The following is an 18,383-nucleotide window of genomic DNA, read 5'->3' as shown; positions in this document are numbered from 1 at the left end:
TTTTCATTAGTATTAAAAAAATGTGTTTCATTATTAATGTGCAAATGGCTGTGTAATCTGTATATTTTGGCTGCTTCATTTCTAAGCAGCAGATCTTAAAAGCTGCATAAAATAAATTCTAATACCCAAAAGAGAGGTGAGGACTAGACACTCCAAAACAGTCATAGGACACAGAAATACTGCCATATACTCTATGTGTGATATGTCTAATCTGACTGAGGATAAGGGCTGAATAGATGATACAAGATTGAATGGAAAGATATGTGATGAAAGATAAGCCTAATGGGGTTTGGAAGTAGGTACTGATTGGAACAGTCATTATTATCTGTAGCCCAAAAGTCCTCCTTTAGAACCCATGTTACTATAGCAGCTTTGTTTTTAAGACTCTTCATGTTTGGTTCAGTTTTTTGTCAGTGAAGGGATTCAGCTGATACACAAACATAATGAATACTATAACTATGCTAAAAATTATAACCAGTGCCTTCCATCCTTTAAATCATAGCAGTAACGTATGAGCAGATGCTATAGCAGGTTGGTTTGTGACATATTCTCAGGCTTGGCAACACCACAGTGGAAATCTGCTACATCGCTCAATATTTTCTTTTCTTTCTTTTCCTTTCCTTTAAAGCTAACATCCTTTTCCTGTGCCCCAGGGAGAAGGCAGCTGATAAAGACTAAATTCCTGTTCACCGACAAGTTTAGAAGGCAGCCAAAATCAGAAGTTCCTTGACCCTTCCCCCACTTCTTTTCTCCCCTCTCTCAGTCTTTTGAGCTCCCCACAGGAACCCAGCCTCACATTGTTTGATGGCCTCTGACATTTCCACATCACTGGGAGGGTTGAAAGCTTTTTCCGCTCTTTGTTACAAGGCTTTTTTTTTTCCTCTTCCAAGTTTTAACTTAAAAAATATTATGAGGGCATTCCAGAAGTAATTCAGTCTGAGCTTCAGGGAAGAGAATGAGAGGCAGGTGTGGCTGGTTAGGAAAAGCCATAATGATAGTGAAGCTTTTGCTCCTCTGTGTCTCAGTAGGACTGGTGGAGCTGGTCACACATTCAAGAAATCATGGATACGAAGATGGCTCTTTCCACAACTCAAAGACATCAATTTATGGGATATCTACATATCCTCAATGGTCCCCCGGATCACAGGAGGATTGGGAGATGGAGAAGCTCAGGGAGGAGACCCCAGACCATCTTTCAAGCACCATAACTTCACATCAAGGAGAGAGAGATGATTCAGAAGCTGGAACCCCACAGTCCAGAAATGGGTAAGATAGATATTTACTCCTGCATATAATGGCACTGGGCTCCTGCTTGGAAGAGAGAGTCTCCTATAAAGAATGGATCAGATTCTCAGGTTTATATCATGTCTGAATGGGGGTGGTGGTGGTGTTAGATGTTACAGCTGCCAAATGATAAGCAAAATAAATAGTCTGTAGAGGATAAAACCATGGAAGACTTAGGCTCTGTTCCTCATCCCAAAATAGGAAGGCTGAGTGTGCTTACCATGTGCATACACAGCACTTAGCACAATGCTGTCCCGATATTGGTTTGGGCCTCAAGCTGCTACTGTAATACAGACAAGTAATAGTTGTGAGGTAAAGCTGGTTGAATTAAACTCATTAATTTGTCCATTTTTTCTCTTCCCAATCCAATCCTGATTTATGCATGTGCATTTATTTGTTGAATGGAAGTACTGACTGAATAGTGTGTACAGACAGATTTCAGCCTAGGGTGTTGGTGAAAAATATTCATTTTGACTATGCACTATTCATTGTTTGTGGTGTGTGACTGGTCACCTAAATCACATGGTATTATTTCTGCTCCCTCATTGGGTAACACATTTTAAGAAGAGGACAGGAAATAGTAATGAATGAATAGAGAATAATGAACAATGTGTAATTCTAGTCACGCAGAAAATGTCCTTGTTCACATGTGGATACAGGTATTGGTACAAACAGCCATTCTCCAGGCAGTGGTGTGAACAAAAATATGTCCATGTAAATGTTTGCAGGCCCCCATTTAGTAAGGTACATAAGCACATGCCTCAACTTTAAGAATGTACGTAAATACCTTGCTGAATCGGGGCCATACTGAATAATAAGGGGTGTGAATGTGATGAAACCAAGCAGTGTTTCAGAATCTGAATGAATGGTTCTGCAGCATATGATCAGGTGTCCTCTAAAGCAGAGGTGGGCAAACTATGGCCTGCGGGCCACATCCGGCCTGCGGGACCGTCCTGCCCGGCCCCTGAGCTCCTGGCCTGGGAGGCTAGCCCCCAGCCCCTCCCCCGCTGTTCCCCCTCCCCGCAGCCTCAGCGCGCCGTGCTGCCAGCGCAATGCTCTGGGCGGCTGGGCAGCGCAGCTGCAGAGCCCAGCCTGACCCGGTGCTCTGTGCTGTGCTGTGGCATGGCTGGCTCCAGCCGGGAGGCGCGGCTGTAGCGCCGCCAGCCACCGGTGCTCCAGGCAGCGCAGTAAGGGGGCAGGGAGCAGGGGGGGTTGAATAGAGGGCAGGGGAGTTTGGGGTGTGGATAGGGGTCGGAGCGGTCAGAGGGCAGGGAACAGGGGGGTTGAATGTGGGCAGGGGTCCTGGGGCGGCAGGGGGCAGGCAGTGGTTCCGGGAGCGGTCAGGGGACAGGGAGCAGGGGGGGGTTGGATAGAGGGCAGGGGAGTTCGGGGTGGTGGTCAGGGGGTGGGGGTGTGGATAGGGGTTCGGGTGGTCAGAGGGCAGGAAACAGGGGGGTTGAATGGGTGCAGGGATCCTGGGGGTTAGTGAGGAAGGAGGGGGGGTTGGATGGGGCGGCAGGGGGCAGTCAGGGGTGGGGGTTCTGGGGGTGGTCAGGGGACAGGGAGCAGGGGGGGTGGATGGGGCAGGGGTCCTGGGGGGGCCCCCCCATCAGGGGGCAAGAAGCGCAGGGGGGAAATAGGGGACAGGCACAGCCTCCCCTAACCAGCCCTCCATACAATTTCCAAAACCCAATGCGGCCCTCAGGCCAAAAAGTTTGCCTGCCCCTGCTCTAAAGGGATCCCGTCCCAAGTTATCAATGAGTGGCTATAATTTATGGCCTTGAGAATGGACAGAGTGGAGCAGAATGATTGGGATGTCACCAGAAAGAGAGAATTAGGACATTGGATAATAAATAAGTATCAAGAGGAGATGAACCAAAACCAACAATGATCCACAGCTAAATATTGTTTGTGACAATAAACAGGAGAAAGAAAGCCAATCAATGTGTGAGAAGTGTGTGTTTTGGCAGAGCTCTGTTCAAGCAGAATATTTTTCAAATTTTTCCAGGACATGTAAGTAGGTCTCTGCTATAAAAGATTCATTCAATCTCCTACCTAGACTTCTGTTTTTGAATCACTGACTGGTACTGCAGAGTCCAATCTGGGTCAGCAGCACAGTGAGTGCTATTCACAGCTCCATGCTTTAGGATGTACTGACACTTTTTTTATTAATTTCTTTGAATGCCTTCGTGGAAAGGAAAAAGCAAAAATCAATTTACACAGCAAGCAAACAAAAATAAAACCTTGTTAATGCCATGCTTCCCTCTGACACAAACGAACAAAATCAGAAATTGACTTGTTGCAAAGCCTTACCTAGATGCATAGTTAAGTCCTCTCCACTGTCTGTCACAGGCATTATTTTTCAGTCTTTCTTTTGAGCCTGTTGGTGTCAGTCCTTTATTGTCCAGAAGAGGTACTGTTGAATAATGAGACACACTGTCAGTCCAACCTATCCTAAATACTTAGCATAATGCCTTTAAAATACTCACAGACCCATTCTAGCATAGGGAAGCAAGCCAAAAAGGACACTTTTTTTTCCATGTGATAATGCAAGGCACTACTCACTGGACCATAAGGCTGGACAGTGGTGAAATCATATTTCAAAAACACTTCAGGCTTCTTGATGAGTTCTTTACAGCCAGAAAGATCTGCCACTATAAAATTATTGGCATAATGGGATTCTTCCATTTCTGCCTGTGTAACCACGTGTGTAGCACCATAAATTCCTCATTTCCAGCTTCATTTTGGGAAGTTCACCACTTCCTTCTCAGGGGACCTTTAAGAATGAGGGTTTATGGTAAGTTGAGTCATTGTGCCAGTCCTGATCTCCAACATAATACAGGTTACAGCTGTGATGTTTATAGGCCAATGGCATCTCTAATACATGGACTCCAGGGAAAGAGACACCTTAGATATATGCAGAGATTTATGCTTTGCTTGGAGAAGACCATTTCCAAAGCTGGCAGTGGAGGGAGACAGTTTATGCTGTTCTCAATTCATGAGGTTCACAATCCAAGTTGTAGATTCTGTTCCAGATTATCAAAGTAAGGACTCTGCACAGGAATACATGTACCATACACATGCAGATACCCAAAATGCACATAGAAATCTTGTATTCACACGCGCAGGTATCCAGTTAAGCACGCACACAAATTGTAGGCAACAAGTTAAGCATTTGTAAATGTCTGTGACCTGTTGACCATATTTGACTTTGAAAAGTTGGGCTTCTACGTCCACCAGAGTATGAATAGAATGAAGCATTCGGGGTGAGTAAGTGGTAAGATGGAGATAAAACACCTCACAATTAGCTACAGTGAGTGAGGTAAAACATGGCTCACTACCAAGTTCTTGTCCATCAGACTTAGGTTTACCCTTGAAATGAGAGCACACCGTCATTTCAGAATCCTGCTAAAGAAACAGACGATAACTCTATAGTATCTCTACCTATTATAGCCTCTCAACCCTACAAAAATGATGATCATTTCCCATACCCTGCTATTTTCCATGCATGTTTAACAGGCAACAGGCTTTGCAAAATAAGCCAGAAGTCCCCTTAAAACAAATAGAGCATTATTTTGTTCACAGCATCTGTTTGAATTTAACTAGATACCACAGTGATTGATACATTTAAAAAGCCTAAAATAACCAGACAGAGAGAACAGATGCCTGGTGATGGCGCCACACCTAAGATGAGGTGTTTCATTGCAGCTCATCAGATGCAGGGATGTGTCACCTCAGCAATAAGACACCCTCAAAACAACAAGACTATTCTAACAGAAAGAGTTCAAGAAGAATAGAACTCATAAAAGTTAGTGCTCAGCCTTTGGATCAGGTGCTTGTGACCAGACTCTTTTGTGGATAACCAATGGATAAACAAAGCTGCAGAATAGAGTAAGAAGTGGGTAGTAACAGGTTATCATTTCAATGGGTGCACATATAATTTATCAAAGCACTTTTATCCTCTTGGCCTATAAGTCATTTTCTATGTGCAAGTAACCTGTGATGTAGGATTAGTGGCTGTATGAACACAGAAAACTGATTGAAGAATTCTGTAGGTTTGTGATTCTCAAACTTTTGTATTGGTGACCCCTTCCACACAGCAAGCTTCTGAGTGAGACATTCCCCCCTTATAAATTAAACACACATTTTTTTAATATTTAACCCTGTTATAAATGCTGGCGGTGAAGCAGGATTTGGGGTGGAGGCTGACAGCTCACGACCCCCAAGTAATAACCTTGTGACCCCTGAAAGGTGTCAACCCCCAGTTTGAGAACTCCCTGCTGTAGGTGTTGTCTATAGCCAGGAATGCTCGCTCTATGAGATGGTCAACAATTTTATGAAAAATGTCAATATTCTAAAGTTATTTTCATTTTGAACCAATTTTAATATCTTTTAAATGTTTTGCTTATTTTTTTAATTTTAAAAATTATATATTTATATTTTGTTTTTTATTGTCTTCTTTACTTCTCTCCTCCCAGTCATTTTGAAAAAGGAAATCAGTTTTCCAAAATTACTGGGAAGGGGAAGAGTAAAACAAGGACAATATGATGAAAAAAAGAGGTCAGAAAAAAAGAAAAGGAAAACATGACAAATATTGTATAAAATAAAAATATCAAAAAAAATTCAAAGTGAGCAATGTTTCCACAAAAAATTGAACAAGAAAATCATTTATATTGAAATATTTTGAGCAGCTCTGCTCTCTATGAGCTGGCCAATCACAGAGAGCCCTTCTTGGTCGTGAGACCCAAATATCTCCCAGATAGCTGACCTCAGTGGATCATACTTGCCCATTTCCCCAGCAGGATAAATGGAGAGGACAGGGACGTAAGAGAGTTAAATTGAGCAGTCCCTTGAGTCTCTCCTCACCAGCCTTCATCAAGTTAGATGTGAGCTTGAGAGGAGGATAGAAAAAACACATTCTAGATTGCACATATATCTAACAAAAAACAACAACCCCATCATTGGTTATTTTTCCAAAATAGATCATAGGAATGTTTGTACTACTCACTCTAACTGTACAGCAGATGGCCTAATGGTGAGGAAGAATTTGCTATTTTAATCAGCCTTCTTGCTTCTGGAGATGGTCTCTTAGAGGGCAGCCTGAGGATGTGACCGGATACAAGGAAGCTCCAAAAGTAGCCCAAAGTCAAAGAGGGGCTTTTAAGGTTGCGGGATGTCAGCACCCAGGTGTTAGCTACTCTTGTTTATAGCCAACTGGCAGTCTGAAATTAGTGCCTAATGAAAAGGCAGCACATCTAGCAAATAGGATAGCAGTGGTGCCACACTATTAACCACTACCGGGCTGACACATTCTATGGACTATTAAAGCTCAGCTTAAACAAACAAGCCACCTTAGAAGAGTCTTTGCCTAATTTGGAGCAGTTTCCAATAAAGAGCTAGATTGCAGCATATAGCCATAGCCCTATACAGGGCCTGGTGCTGAGATGCATCATTCCATGGAGAGCTCAAGAAAGGATTGTGCTGTGTGGTGAGCAGCGGAGTGCAGGAGGCATATGGGTGTTTTCACTGTCGTTTAGGCTGGACCCTCCAAACAGGAAGGGAAACCATTATTTGTGTGCTCTTCACCCCGCATCTGTACAAGGCCAGGGACACTGTGATGCAGCGATGAAAAGAAAAGCAGATTTCTTTGCCCCAGTTGGATTTCTAGATCCTTGCCAAAGACTTCTCTTACTTTCAAAGATCCAGCTGAAGAGCAAATGCTGTGCCTTTATAATGCACTCTATTCTGTATTATCGACATAGCATATAGCTTCAGCACATTTTCATTGGGTAGAGCTAGCACACAATGCTTACTAAGAGATTATTCCTCAAATCAATCATGGTTTAAAATCCCTAGCCTATACATCCACTCCCCTGAATGTTCAAATGATTGAGCAGAATTATAGCTAAAGTCCCATTGGCCTTCAGGGGGCTAAAACTCAGAGAAGTAAACCTGTCCACTCCGATTCCATTTAGTCTCAATGAGTGATCTGTTCTCATTTTGATTCAAAAACAAACCAAGCATTTAAGTTAATGTTCTATGGGCCAGTTATAGAAGCTATAATTGGTGCGATTAGAGGTAAGATCTGGCTGCTGTGCTGGAATTATCGAATCTTCAGCCAGGCACAGGAAAATGGTTTGGCCATATAGCTCACACACAGAGAATCTTAATCTGTTGCAGTTTTCTACATTGTGAAAATGGGTTCACTAAAATAAAAACAGCAATTTTTAAAATATAGCAAAACCAAAAACTTGGAAAAAACCCTCTTCCCCCCAATTATTTGATAATTGCAGTAACACACATCAGAGCCTAGGCACATCATTTTTAGATATCACTTTTTCTTGATTATATGAAGGCTTCCCAGAATCACCCCAGGTGGGTCATTATCTCACAATAGCACACACCTACACTTCCTTTAACACTGCTCCTAAGTCTGCTGTGGGGAAGGTCAAAAGCCAGCAGCTCCACATTCGGATTATTCTGTTTGGGTGACAAAATAAGGGTGCAGTGACTCTCCAAAGTGTTGGAAGCAGATAAAAACAAAACAAAATCCCCATCACTCTTTTTCAAGGGGAAGTCAGAACAATGCTCTAGCTCGATAGTTTATTTGCCTTGTCTGCTTTTACAGGAAAACACCCGTCAATTGAATCAAGCCCTGTTTCATGTTGACTAGTTTATTGCTATAAAAGTAAAACAGGGACTTTCTTAGGAATTGGCTGACCATTGAAAACTCCCAGCTTCTCATATGTGGAGAGTTCACATTGAATATAGACAACATCTGCTTGAAATAAAATTAGCTTGGATGAAATACAATTAGGTATTATATGATGCTCAAGTGCTCAGATGCTGGTAGGGTGGTGACTGTGCAAACAAATGGAGCAGCCACTGTCTGCTTAGCAATAGCTTAAACCCTGTCTACACTGGCAAGTTCCTGTGCAGTAAAGCAGCTTTCTGTGTTGTAACTCCCGAGATGTACACACTGCCAGGCCACTTAGTGCACAGAAACTGCGCAGTTGTAGCACTGTAATAAAACCCACCCCAATGAGAGGCCTACAGCTTTCTGCGCCGGGGCTACAGCACCGCAGTGCCAATGTAGACAGTGATCGATTACAGCGCTGCGATTGGCCTCCAGGAGGTGTCCCACAATGCCTGTTCTCGCCTCTCTGGTCATCGGTTTGAACTCTACTGCCCTACCCTCAGGTGACCAACCGATATCCCTACCCCAGAGGTCTCAGCACATCTTTCCAGGTGGCCATGCCTGCTCCACACACCAGGCGATCCCCCGCTTGGAGCAATGCCAAGCTGCTGGACCTCATCAGCATTTGGGGAGAGGAGGCTGTCCAGTCCCAGCTGCGCTCCCGCTGTAGGATACCTACGGACAGATTTCACAATGCATGACAGAAAGGGGCCATGACCTGGATACACTGCAGTGCAGGGTCAAAGTGAAGGAGCTGCGGAATGCCTACCACAACGCACGGGAGGCAAACCACCGCTCCGGTGCTGCGCCCACAAGCTGCCAGTTCTATAAAGAGCTGGACACGATACTCAGCGGCAACCCCACCTCCACTGCGAAGACCCCTGTGGATATTTCGGTGGTTCATGTGCCAGTCAAACGTGGACCGACCCAGGAGGAGGAAATCTTGGATGAGGAGGAGGAGGGGGACCCAAAGGCAGAGGATGACTTGGAGGTCATCAGCCAGGAGCCATGCAGCCAGGAGCTCTTTTCTACCCTGGAGGAGGCTAGCCAGTCACAGCTGTCAAATGTTGGCGAAGCTCAAACAGGAGAGGAGGCCCCTGGTTTATTAATTCCATAAGGTTTGTCCAAGATATTGTCAATCTGTCACATGTATTATACCAATTTTGCAGATGGGTAAACTGAGGTAGAGAATTCCTATCAAACACAGGAAATTAGCCCCTTGCTGAAATCAGAGGACAGCAAGGGCTCCCTTCAATTGGTGCTGAGAATGGTTTAACTGCAAGTGCTGACGGGTCAAACCATTGTAAGCACCATTATTAAAATTAATCTGAGGCTCTTTCTGCACTCAGAAACAGCACTTATTTAGCATTCGGTGGCTAATAATCAGTAGGGACCTACCAAATTTAAGGCCATGAAAAGTGCGTCATGGACCATGAAATCTGGTCTTTTGTGTGCTTTTACCCTATACGATACAGATTTTACAGGGGTGACCAGCATTTCTCAAATTGGGGGTCCTGACCCAAAAGGGAGTGGCAGGGGGCATCACAAGATTATTTTAGGGGGGGGTCACGGTATTGCCCACCTTACTTTGATGCTGCTTTCAAAGTGGCCAGAGTGGTGGCTGTTGGCCAGGCGCCCAGCTCTGAAGGCAGCGCCCCGCCAGCAGCAGCACAGAAGTAAGGGTGGCAATACCATATCATACCACCCTTACTTCTACACTGCTGCCTTCAGAGCTGCATGGTCGGAGAGTGGTGGCTGCTGACTGAGGGCCCAGCTCTGCAGGCAGCAGTTCAGAAGTAGGGGTGGTAATACCATACCATGCCATCCTTACTTCTGCGCTGCTGCTGACAGCGGCTCTGCCTTCAGAGCTGGGATCCTGGCCAGCAGCTGCCACTCTCCAACTATCCAGCTCTGAAGGCAGAGCCGCCGCCAGCAGCAGCACAGAAGTAAGGATAGCAATACCACAACCCCTCTTCCAATAACCTTGCAACCCCCTCCCAACTCCTTTTCAGGTCAGGACTCCTACAATTACAACACTGTGAAATTTCAGATTTAAATAGCTGAAATCATGAAATTTACAATTTTTAAAATCCCATGACTGTGAAATTGACCAAAATGAACCATGAATTTGGTAGGGCTCGAACAATCAGTGTAGCTGCACTGGTGCTCACCCCAAAATGCAGACACAGGCAAGCCTCAGTGTGCATGCGCTGTGCTGGGGGAACCTTGATTAGCTCAATCAATGCAAACCCCAGCTTGCCCTCATCTGCACTTCAGCACCAGTGCAGCTCCACTTATTGCCAACCACCAATTGCTATTGTGAAATGCAGACAAGCCCAAGATTCAAGCAGTGGCGTTACTCCCGAGATGAATTTGTCCCATGATTTCTAAAGATAAAATCCAAATTATTTAGCCTTTGAAGTGGCTGGACCACTTGCTTTGCAGTGTGAATTGGGAAATAACGATCGTGGACACTTTGTGAAAAGATCAAAATCTCATGTAGAACACTGTTGCAAGGAAAGGCTTGGGTTTTTCCCAAAATAAAATGTAGCCTAATTTGCCTTCTCTCCTGAACCCTGTTTACAGTAAAGCTTCTAAATTAAGTATTGAATTGGCCAAACCTTTCAAATGGGGCTGGTTCACAAACAGCTCTAACCACAGATTAGTGGCTCAGACATTCCATAGGACATAGTCACTAACATCATGATTCATACATCATTACTTACCTCCTTCAATGAGCATTCTGTCCTTCTGCTAACCTTTCAGCTACATGCCCAAAGGGCAGGAAGATTAATTCATGTGGTAAAAGAGCACATGGTATTTGCATGCTAATTACTGCTTATAAGAAAAATCAGTGTTTATCACGGCAAGCCCTGTTCTCGCTAAGACACTGCAGCTTCTTAAAAAGTTCACAGCACTTTACTTTCTGCAATGCTGGGAGATGAAAAAAATGTGAGTTACATAAACTGACATGATTTCTCCTTGCTTGGATGAATTTAATGCAATATTCTGCTCACAGATATCTCATTCATGTCAATAGGGGTTTTGCACAGAGACCAAAGACCATGAATTTTTTTTGTATCAGGTCTGATTCCCTTTCACACTAGTGTAAACCAGGAGTAACTCCATTTAAGTCAGTGGAGATCCACTGGTGTAAATCAGGCAGGAAGCAAGCCCCCTATTTTTCACATGAACACGGACAGTGGCAACGATTATGTAGCTGCCTTCTTTTGTGCTCTTGTGGGAAAAGAAAAATGTTAAGAGTCTGACAAATTCCCTATTCTGCTCAGGTAGAGAACACTGGAGTTTGCAAAATAATTAAAGAAATGGACTCTGGTGAGAATATAATCATGAAGAAACAGGTGTGAATGGGCAACTCAGCTAAATCCTGTGCACACAAAGGGGTAATAAAATGCATGGAAAAGGCAATTCAGAGTTCAGTTCTGCAGGCTTTGTTCAGGCAAAACTCTTATTGACTTAAATGGGAATTTTTCTTGAGAAAGGATCTCAGACTCGGTGGTAATGAGTCTAAGACCCCAATCCTGCAATCACTTATGCTTTGGTAATTTTACACATGTGAGTAATCTCACTGAACTCAGCAGCATTGTAGGATTGGGGCCTACATGTTGCCTGTGTATGTAAGGCTATGTTTTCACTGCCATAAGAAAATGTGTTTTTACAGTGGCATAACAAATGTACATTCACTGTTGTACAGCAAAATCCTGGTGGAGATAAGTCTATAGTTTTTACTGCAGTGTAGGCTGGACAAGGTCAAACTGGGGCATGGGGTATAGTACTGCCTTTGCCTAGCCACACTGCAATAAAAACTGCCTATGCTGTCTGCACTAGGATTGCACGGCAGGATAGCTAATGCTATAAAAAAAACCTACCCTTTTTGGTCATGAAGGCATAACTAAATTGTGTGTCTCTGGTAGGGAAAAAAAAGTGTGGTCTGAACTCATGTTAGCTAACTCATAGTAACTAATCAGAGATAAAATCCACATGTAGTTTGTAGTTCTTCCACTGCTGGTCTTCCCTAGGTATATTCCACACGTGGGTGTGCATGTGAGTCATGTGCCTGAGTCCGAAAATTCTAACAGGCAGCGTTCACTGGTCACACATGGACAGTAGTTCTCCTCGTGCTCCAAATCAAGGGCATTAGAGGAAGTGTGGACTAACGCCCCACCAGTTCCTTCTTACCACTGCATGGCTTCAGTTGAAATCCCTGAGTCCACAGATTCTCCAGCTTTTCTCTTTTGGTAGCCTATAAGTAGTATTGTAAATAGTTTTATAGTATAGTCCGTATAGCTTGTTTTTCCCCCCCTACTGGAACTCCCTCCCCACAGTCTAGGACTACGCCCAGAGTCCCAGGATTCAAGAACTGTGTCTCCTGCCCTTGCTCCTTCTCCATGAGCAATGATCACCAACGTTGTCTCTACTGCTTGAGTGAGTTGCATATTTCTGCAGAGTGTGGCATCTGTCACTCATTTCTATTGCAAACATGCGAAGCTTGTGAACTTTGATTAAGGAAACACCTTATGGACAAGGCTATGAAACCGCACTCTTATGTGTGCCAGGGAGACCTCCCTGTACATTGGCCCCAACAGACAAGCAGCACCCCTGCAAGTACGAACTTACAAAGTTTACAGCTGCTAAGCTCAAGGACTCTTCTTTCAGGGCTTCTATTAGAGTAGGGTGCTCTCTCATGGTCACAAGGACAGATCCCTGTCCAGATCTGTCCATAAAAGATGAAATTGCTCCCCAAGCTTGTCCATGTCAAGTGAGCCTTCACGTACAGATCCTAAGAGATCAGGATTGCTGAAAACCTCCAAGCTGGAGGGTGAAGCGTGCAAAAAAATAGGATACATTGCTTCAGTCAGTGGTACCGGCTCTGAAGCACAAGGACTGACATCCACCGACTACATCCAGGAGTGCTGGACCTGATTCTTTGCTGGGGCTGGCCCATCTTTCAGAGGACCACCTAACTACAGCCTCTCAGGACACATGGGAACCAATGGTTCCAACCATCAAAATGCCCCGAATACTGAGACACACAGTCACACACACCTCACTTGAGAATATCTTCTTCCCTTACCCTCAGTCTCTTCTCCTCTCCAAGCCGATCCTCCTAAGGGACATTGCCACGCTGGAGTATGGCAGTGCTTAGGTGACACACGAACCATGTCCTCTGCACCCTCCAGTACTGTTGGCCCCCCAATGGAGACAGAGCAGTTCTCGGGCTTGAAGGAGTTAGGCACACCAGCCGTTCTGTCATCTCCTGGTAGGGAGCTGAGCCCTGACAGACAGAGGAGATCTGGATGCCATCCACCCAGATATGACTTCCCCGGAGACTGCTGATACCAAATGCCCTGCCACCCCCAACCAGTAGATTTCTCCCTCCCAGCTGGTTGAACCCTCCTTATGGCCTTAAAGGAGCCTGAGGGAGCCCCATGGTAGACACCCCAGATCCATCCCTGAGTCATACCACACTCTCTTACTTTGCACCCACTGGATCCATCAGAGTATGAAGAGGATATTGTTCTGGATCCATAGATACCAATGGGAATCTCGTCCTCATCTCCGGAAAAAGACGTCACTCCATCCTCACCACCTCTGCTGGATGACCATAGGCAGTACCAGAAGCTACTGCAGAGAATGGCCAATGATCTCCAGATACCAATGGAGAAGGTCCAGGACTCGCAATATTGGCACTTAGATATTCTGCAGCTTACAGATCCAAGCAAGGTGGCACTCCTGTTTAATCAGGCCATCATGGAGCCAGTCAAAGTGGTCTGGCACACCCCAGCCTTACGCGCCCCCACACCTAAGAGGACTGAGAGATGCTATTTCATCCCCATCAAAAAGGCTGAATTTCTTTTCTCCCGCGCACTGCCTGATTTGCTGGTGGTACAGGCAGCCATGGAGAGAGCAAGATCACAACATCCCAAGACCACCCTGGCTGACAGGGGCTCAAAGAGATTGGACCTCTTGGGAAGAAAGGTCTTTTCCTTTACAAGCCTGCAATTCTTTATTGCTAACTATCAGGCCTTGTTAGCGAAATATGATTTTAACAATTATTTCAGGCTGGCTGACTTTAAAGACAAGCTTCCCCCTGAGGACAGAGACCAATTTCAGTCTTCCATAGAAGAGCGCAAGTTAATGGCAAAGACATTCCTTCCAGCTGCAGACACAGCATCCCGAGTCTTGGCCACTGACATAGTTATGAGGCGTATCTGGACTTCACTCTTCGAGACTCTCCAAGTTGGTCCAGAACACCAAACAGGACCTACCGTTCAACAAGTTGAATTTATGCAACAAGAAAACAGATGAATCCCTACACTCTTTGAAAGACCTGAGGTTGACTGTACACACCCTGGGCAATGTATACTCTGACCCTGAGGAGGAAGCACTAGAGGCAGGAGTATAAGCCAAGGCCACCCCCCTCCACAGATGTTGTACCACAACTATCCAGTCAAGCCTCCATGTAAACATCAGATGGTTCAGAGGCTTCAATTTTCAGCACTTTCTGCTACCAAAACTTCTAACCCTAAGGGCCACTTTTGACGTCTTGGTCAAGATCCATCCACTGCTATTGATGCCACCCATCTCAACTCCCCTTATCTTTGTGGCCAGTCTCTCATTTTTCACCCACAATTGAGACTCTGTCATGACAGACAGTTGGGTCTTAGAAATTATCCATCAAGGATACTCCATAGAGTTTCTCTCCCTCTGTCCAACAAATCCCCTTCCCAGTGCCCCTTCAGGGATACTCGGAAGAGGTGATTCTTAACAGAAGGCAGGCTCCCTCCTCCAGTGAGGGGCAATAGAACAAGTGTCACCTCAGTATCAAGGGAGAGGGTTCTATTCCCCTTATTTCTTACTCCCCTCCAAAAACAGAGGGTGGAGACCTGTTCTGGACTTTTGACAATTTTATTTGAAAGTCAAAATTCAGGGTGGTTACATTAGCACAGACAATCCCCTTCCCACAGGAGGGGATGTGGTTCATGGTTCTTGACATGAAGGATGCCTATTTTCATGTTGATAGAAGGAACTTTCTGTGGGATAGAAGACTGTTTCTAGTGGGTCAAGAACACTTCCAGTTCAGAGTCCTTTCCTGTGGAGTAGCAGCAGCTCTCAGAGTATTCACAAAAGTTTCCTGTGTGGTGGCAGCCCAAATGAGATGTCAGGGTTATACAGTTTCCCTGTTTTTCGGTGACTGGCTCCTAGTAAGTCGCTCCAGCCAAGAAGTCAGATCACTGACTTTGTTCCTGTTCCATCTTCTAGCAGTGCTGGGTGTCTGTGTTAACACCCACACAGACTATAACCTTTATCGGAGTGACACTGGACTCTTTCAGCAAGAGCTTTCCTCCCCAAGTAAAGAATTCAGGTAATGAGCAATCTGATATTACAGATTACTCACAGACCAAAGACTACAATGAAGATGTGCCTCTCTCTTCTAGGCCACATGCACTTATGTGACAACATTCGCCAGTCTTGATCTATGATGCCTACAGGTCTGGCTCCGGTTAGTCTACTCAGCAGACAAGGATCATATCAACACAAGAGTGACCATTCCCACCAGAGTCATTACCTCTCTAAACTGTTGGTGGAATCCAGAACAAGTGAGAATGGGCATTCCCACCCCCAGTGCCACCATCATAATAGACTCTTTTTGGGTTGGGGTGCTGACCTGAACTACCATGCCATATAAGGTACCCATAGGAAGCCAGACTGCACATCAATCTATTGGAACTGAGTGCTGTCCTGATGGCATTCAGGGCTTTTCTTTCGCTTATACATTCACTCCATATGCAAGTAATGTCAGACAGTATCACCGTACATATTGATTTACATAAACAAACAGGGTGGAGCAAGATCTCTTCTCCCTTGTCTGGAAGCAGTCAGGCTTTGGAACTGGTGCATCAGAAATCGCATCACTATCCAAGCTGAATACCTTTCAGGTGCTCAAAACTCTTTAGCACACAACCTCATCAGACACCAGTCTACAGACTACTAGTGGGAGGTGCAAAGCTCTATCCTGAGCAATATATTTGCTCAGTGGGGAACTCCTCAATGGGATCTCTTTGTGTTCCACACAACAGAAAACTTCCTCTGTATTGTTCCAGAGGAGCTATGGGTCACGTCTCTTGGGATGATGCTCTCCTGTTGTCATGGACAAACCAATTCAGTTATGCCTTTCCTCCCATTCCTCTAGTACCACAAGTCTTGAGAATGGCCCTGTCATGGTGGATCTAAGTCATTCTCTTAAGCACCTAACTGGCCCAGAAAGTTTTGGTTCCCGGAGCTTCTAAGAATGTCAGTCCATCTTCCTGTCAGGATCTCCCCATTCCCAGATCTCTTAACATAGTAAGGGGGCAAAATCAGATATCCCAACCCACACTCACTCCACCTCATGGCCTGGTGTTTGGATGGGCATCCGAACCAGAATGCTCTTGTTTGGCACCCATCCAAACTATTGTTACTTAAAGTCGGAAAGACTGAAGTAGGACCTGCTACCTAGCTTAATGGAGATGTTTCTGTTCTTGCGCTCAGCATAATCAGCCTTCTCCAGATATCCCAGTGTTTTAGATTATTTCGTGTCATTAAAAAACTCAGGTCATTCCATTAGCTCACTGCAGGTCCATCTCGCAGCCATCAATGCCTTCCTTCCTCCAGGTAGACAGACATTCCATTTTCACTCACCCAACAACAGTGAGATTCGTGAAACACTTAGTCAGGACTTTTCTGCCAGTGAACAAATCTACACCTCAAAGGGATCTCAATCTTGTCCTATCAGTACTCACCAGACCACCATTTGAATCATTAGCAACATGTTCCATGTCCCACTTATCCATGAAAATTGTATTTTTAGTTGCTATTACTGCCTCCACAAGAGTAAGCAAGAAGGCCACCCTCATAGTAGACCCACCATATACTATTTTTCACAAGGAAAAGGTCTCCCTTTGATTCCATCCTTAATCCCTCCCCAAGGTTATTTCTGAATTAATTACATATCAACCATCTATCCACATATGCTTTCTTCACAAAACCCCATGCTTCTGCCAAAAGGAAAAGCATTCATTCCCTCAATGTCAGATGTGCCTTGTGTGACACTGTATGGAATCTGGGGGACACTTTAGGATATTATGAATATTGTAAAATTGAAATGAGTTGTGCCAAATATGCCATGTAAGATAGCTGCAAAAATGTTATAATTTGCCAAGTATGATAAACTTATTCATATGTTTGTATCACCTTTGTATTATGAGTTTATATATATATGAGAGCATGGGGTTTTGTGAAGAAAGCATATGTGGATAGATGGTTGATATATATATATATATATATATATATATATATATATATATATATATATAGGGTATAGCTGTATTTCCAAATTTATGCTGTGTTTCTGGGTGACACTCCCAGACAGAGTGGCATCAGCACTAGGCCTGCTTGATGGCCCATCAAGGGACATCAACTATACAATGAACCCATTGAAAGAAACAAGGACTACACCTTTTGAGCCAGCAAGCCATGTAGGGGCATGCCTATGGACAGAACTGTAAAATTTTTCCATGCCATGTGCTGGACAGCTTATGTTTGGAACAAAGGAAGTACAAGCCACATGGCAAAAGGAATATAAAGGGCAACTGCATCATCTTCATTTTGTCTTCAGTCCTGCTTCTTACCTCTGGGGGAACTTTGCTACAAACTGAAGCTCTGAACAAAGGACTGAATGACCCATCCAAGCTGTGGATGTATTCCAGAGGGACTTTCAAGCTAACAAACTCACCAATACTGCTAAGATCCTGATACATGGACTTTGAATCTTTGTATGTATGGGACTGCTTTATCATTTAACAACTCTCTTCTTGTTCTTTCTTCATTCTTTTTAATAAACCTTTAGTTTTAGATACTAAAGGATTGGCTGGCAACGTGGTATTTTGGGTAAGATCCAAACTTATATTGACCTTTGGGATCAGAAGAACATTTTGCATATGTGAGCAGAGTTTTAAAATAACTTCTCACTGTACTGGACCTATGTGCTGATTGAGAGCCAGAGAACTGGAATGCAATAAAGGGGGCTGTGTGATTTCTTTTTTTTGTTTCTTGATAACCAGTGTGGGGGGAATCAGAAGCACAGTTTGTGACTGGTTGGAGAGTTAACTTCAGTGTTATCCACCAGTCTTGGGAATATCTGCTTTCCCTTTCGCAGCCAGACCTTGGCATGTCCAGTGAGGGCTACTCCGGGAACCCTGGGTCACACCTTGTTCTACCTGTAAAGGACCACACCTATCAGAACATCACCAAGGCTATTTCTCACTATAGCAGAAGAGTCGCAAAGACGAGCATTATCCTGTGAGATAATCTCTAAATGGATTTCTGGGTGCATCACATG

At 44.5% G+C, this 18,383-nt stretch overlaps 1 protein-coding gene across 1 annotated transcript in view; it reads left to right on the top strand.

Annotated features, from left to right (window-relative positions):
* The first annotated feature begins 955 nt into the window (after positions 1-955).
* MMRN2 (multimerin 2) overlaps positions 956-18,383 on the top strand; it is a 50,555-nt gene continuing 33,127 nt past the window's right edge. Inside the window, exon 1 of the mRNA XM_065408658.1 lies at positions 956-1,266. Coding sequence (XP_065264730.1) covers positions 956-1,266 — 311 coding nt within the window. The remainder of the gene's footprint in view (positions 1,267-18,383) is intronic.

The sequence above is a fragment of the Emys orbicularis genome, chromosome 7 (genome assembly GCF_028017835.1).
Source record: "Emys orbicularis isolate rEmyOrb1 chromosome 7, rEmyOrb1.hap1, whole genome shotgun sequence".
Classification (NCBI taxonomy): Eukaryota; Metazoa; Chordata; order Testudines; family Emydidae; genus Emys; species Emys orbicularis.
This window is presented reverse-complemented; position numbering and strand designations above follow the sequence as displayed.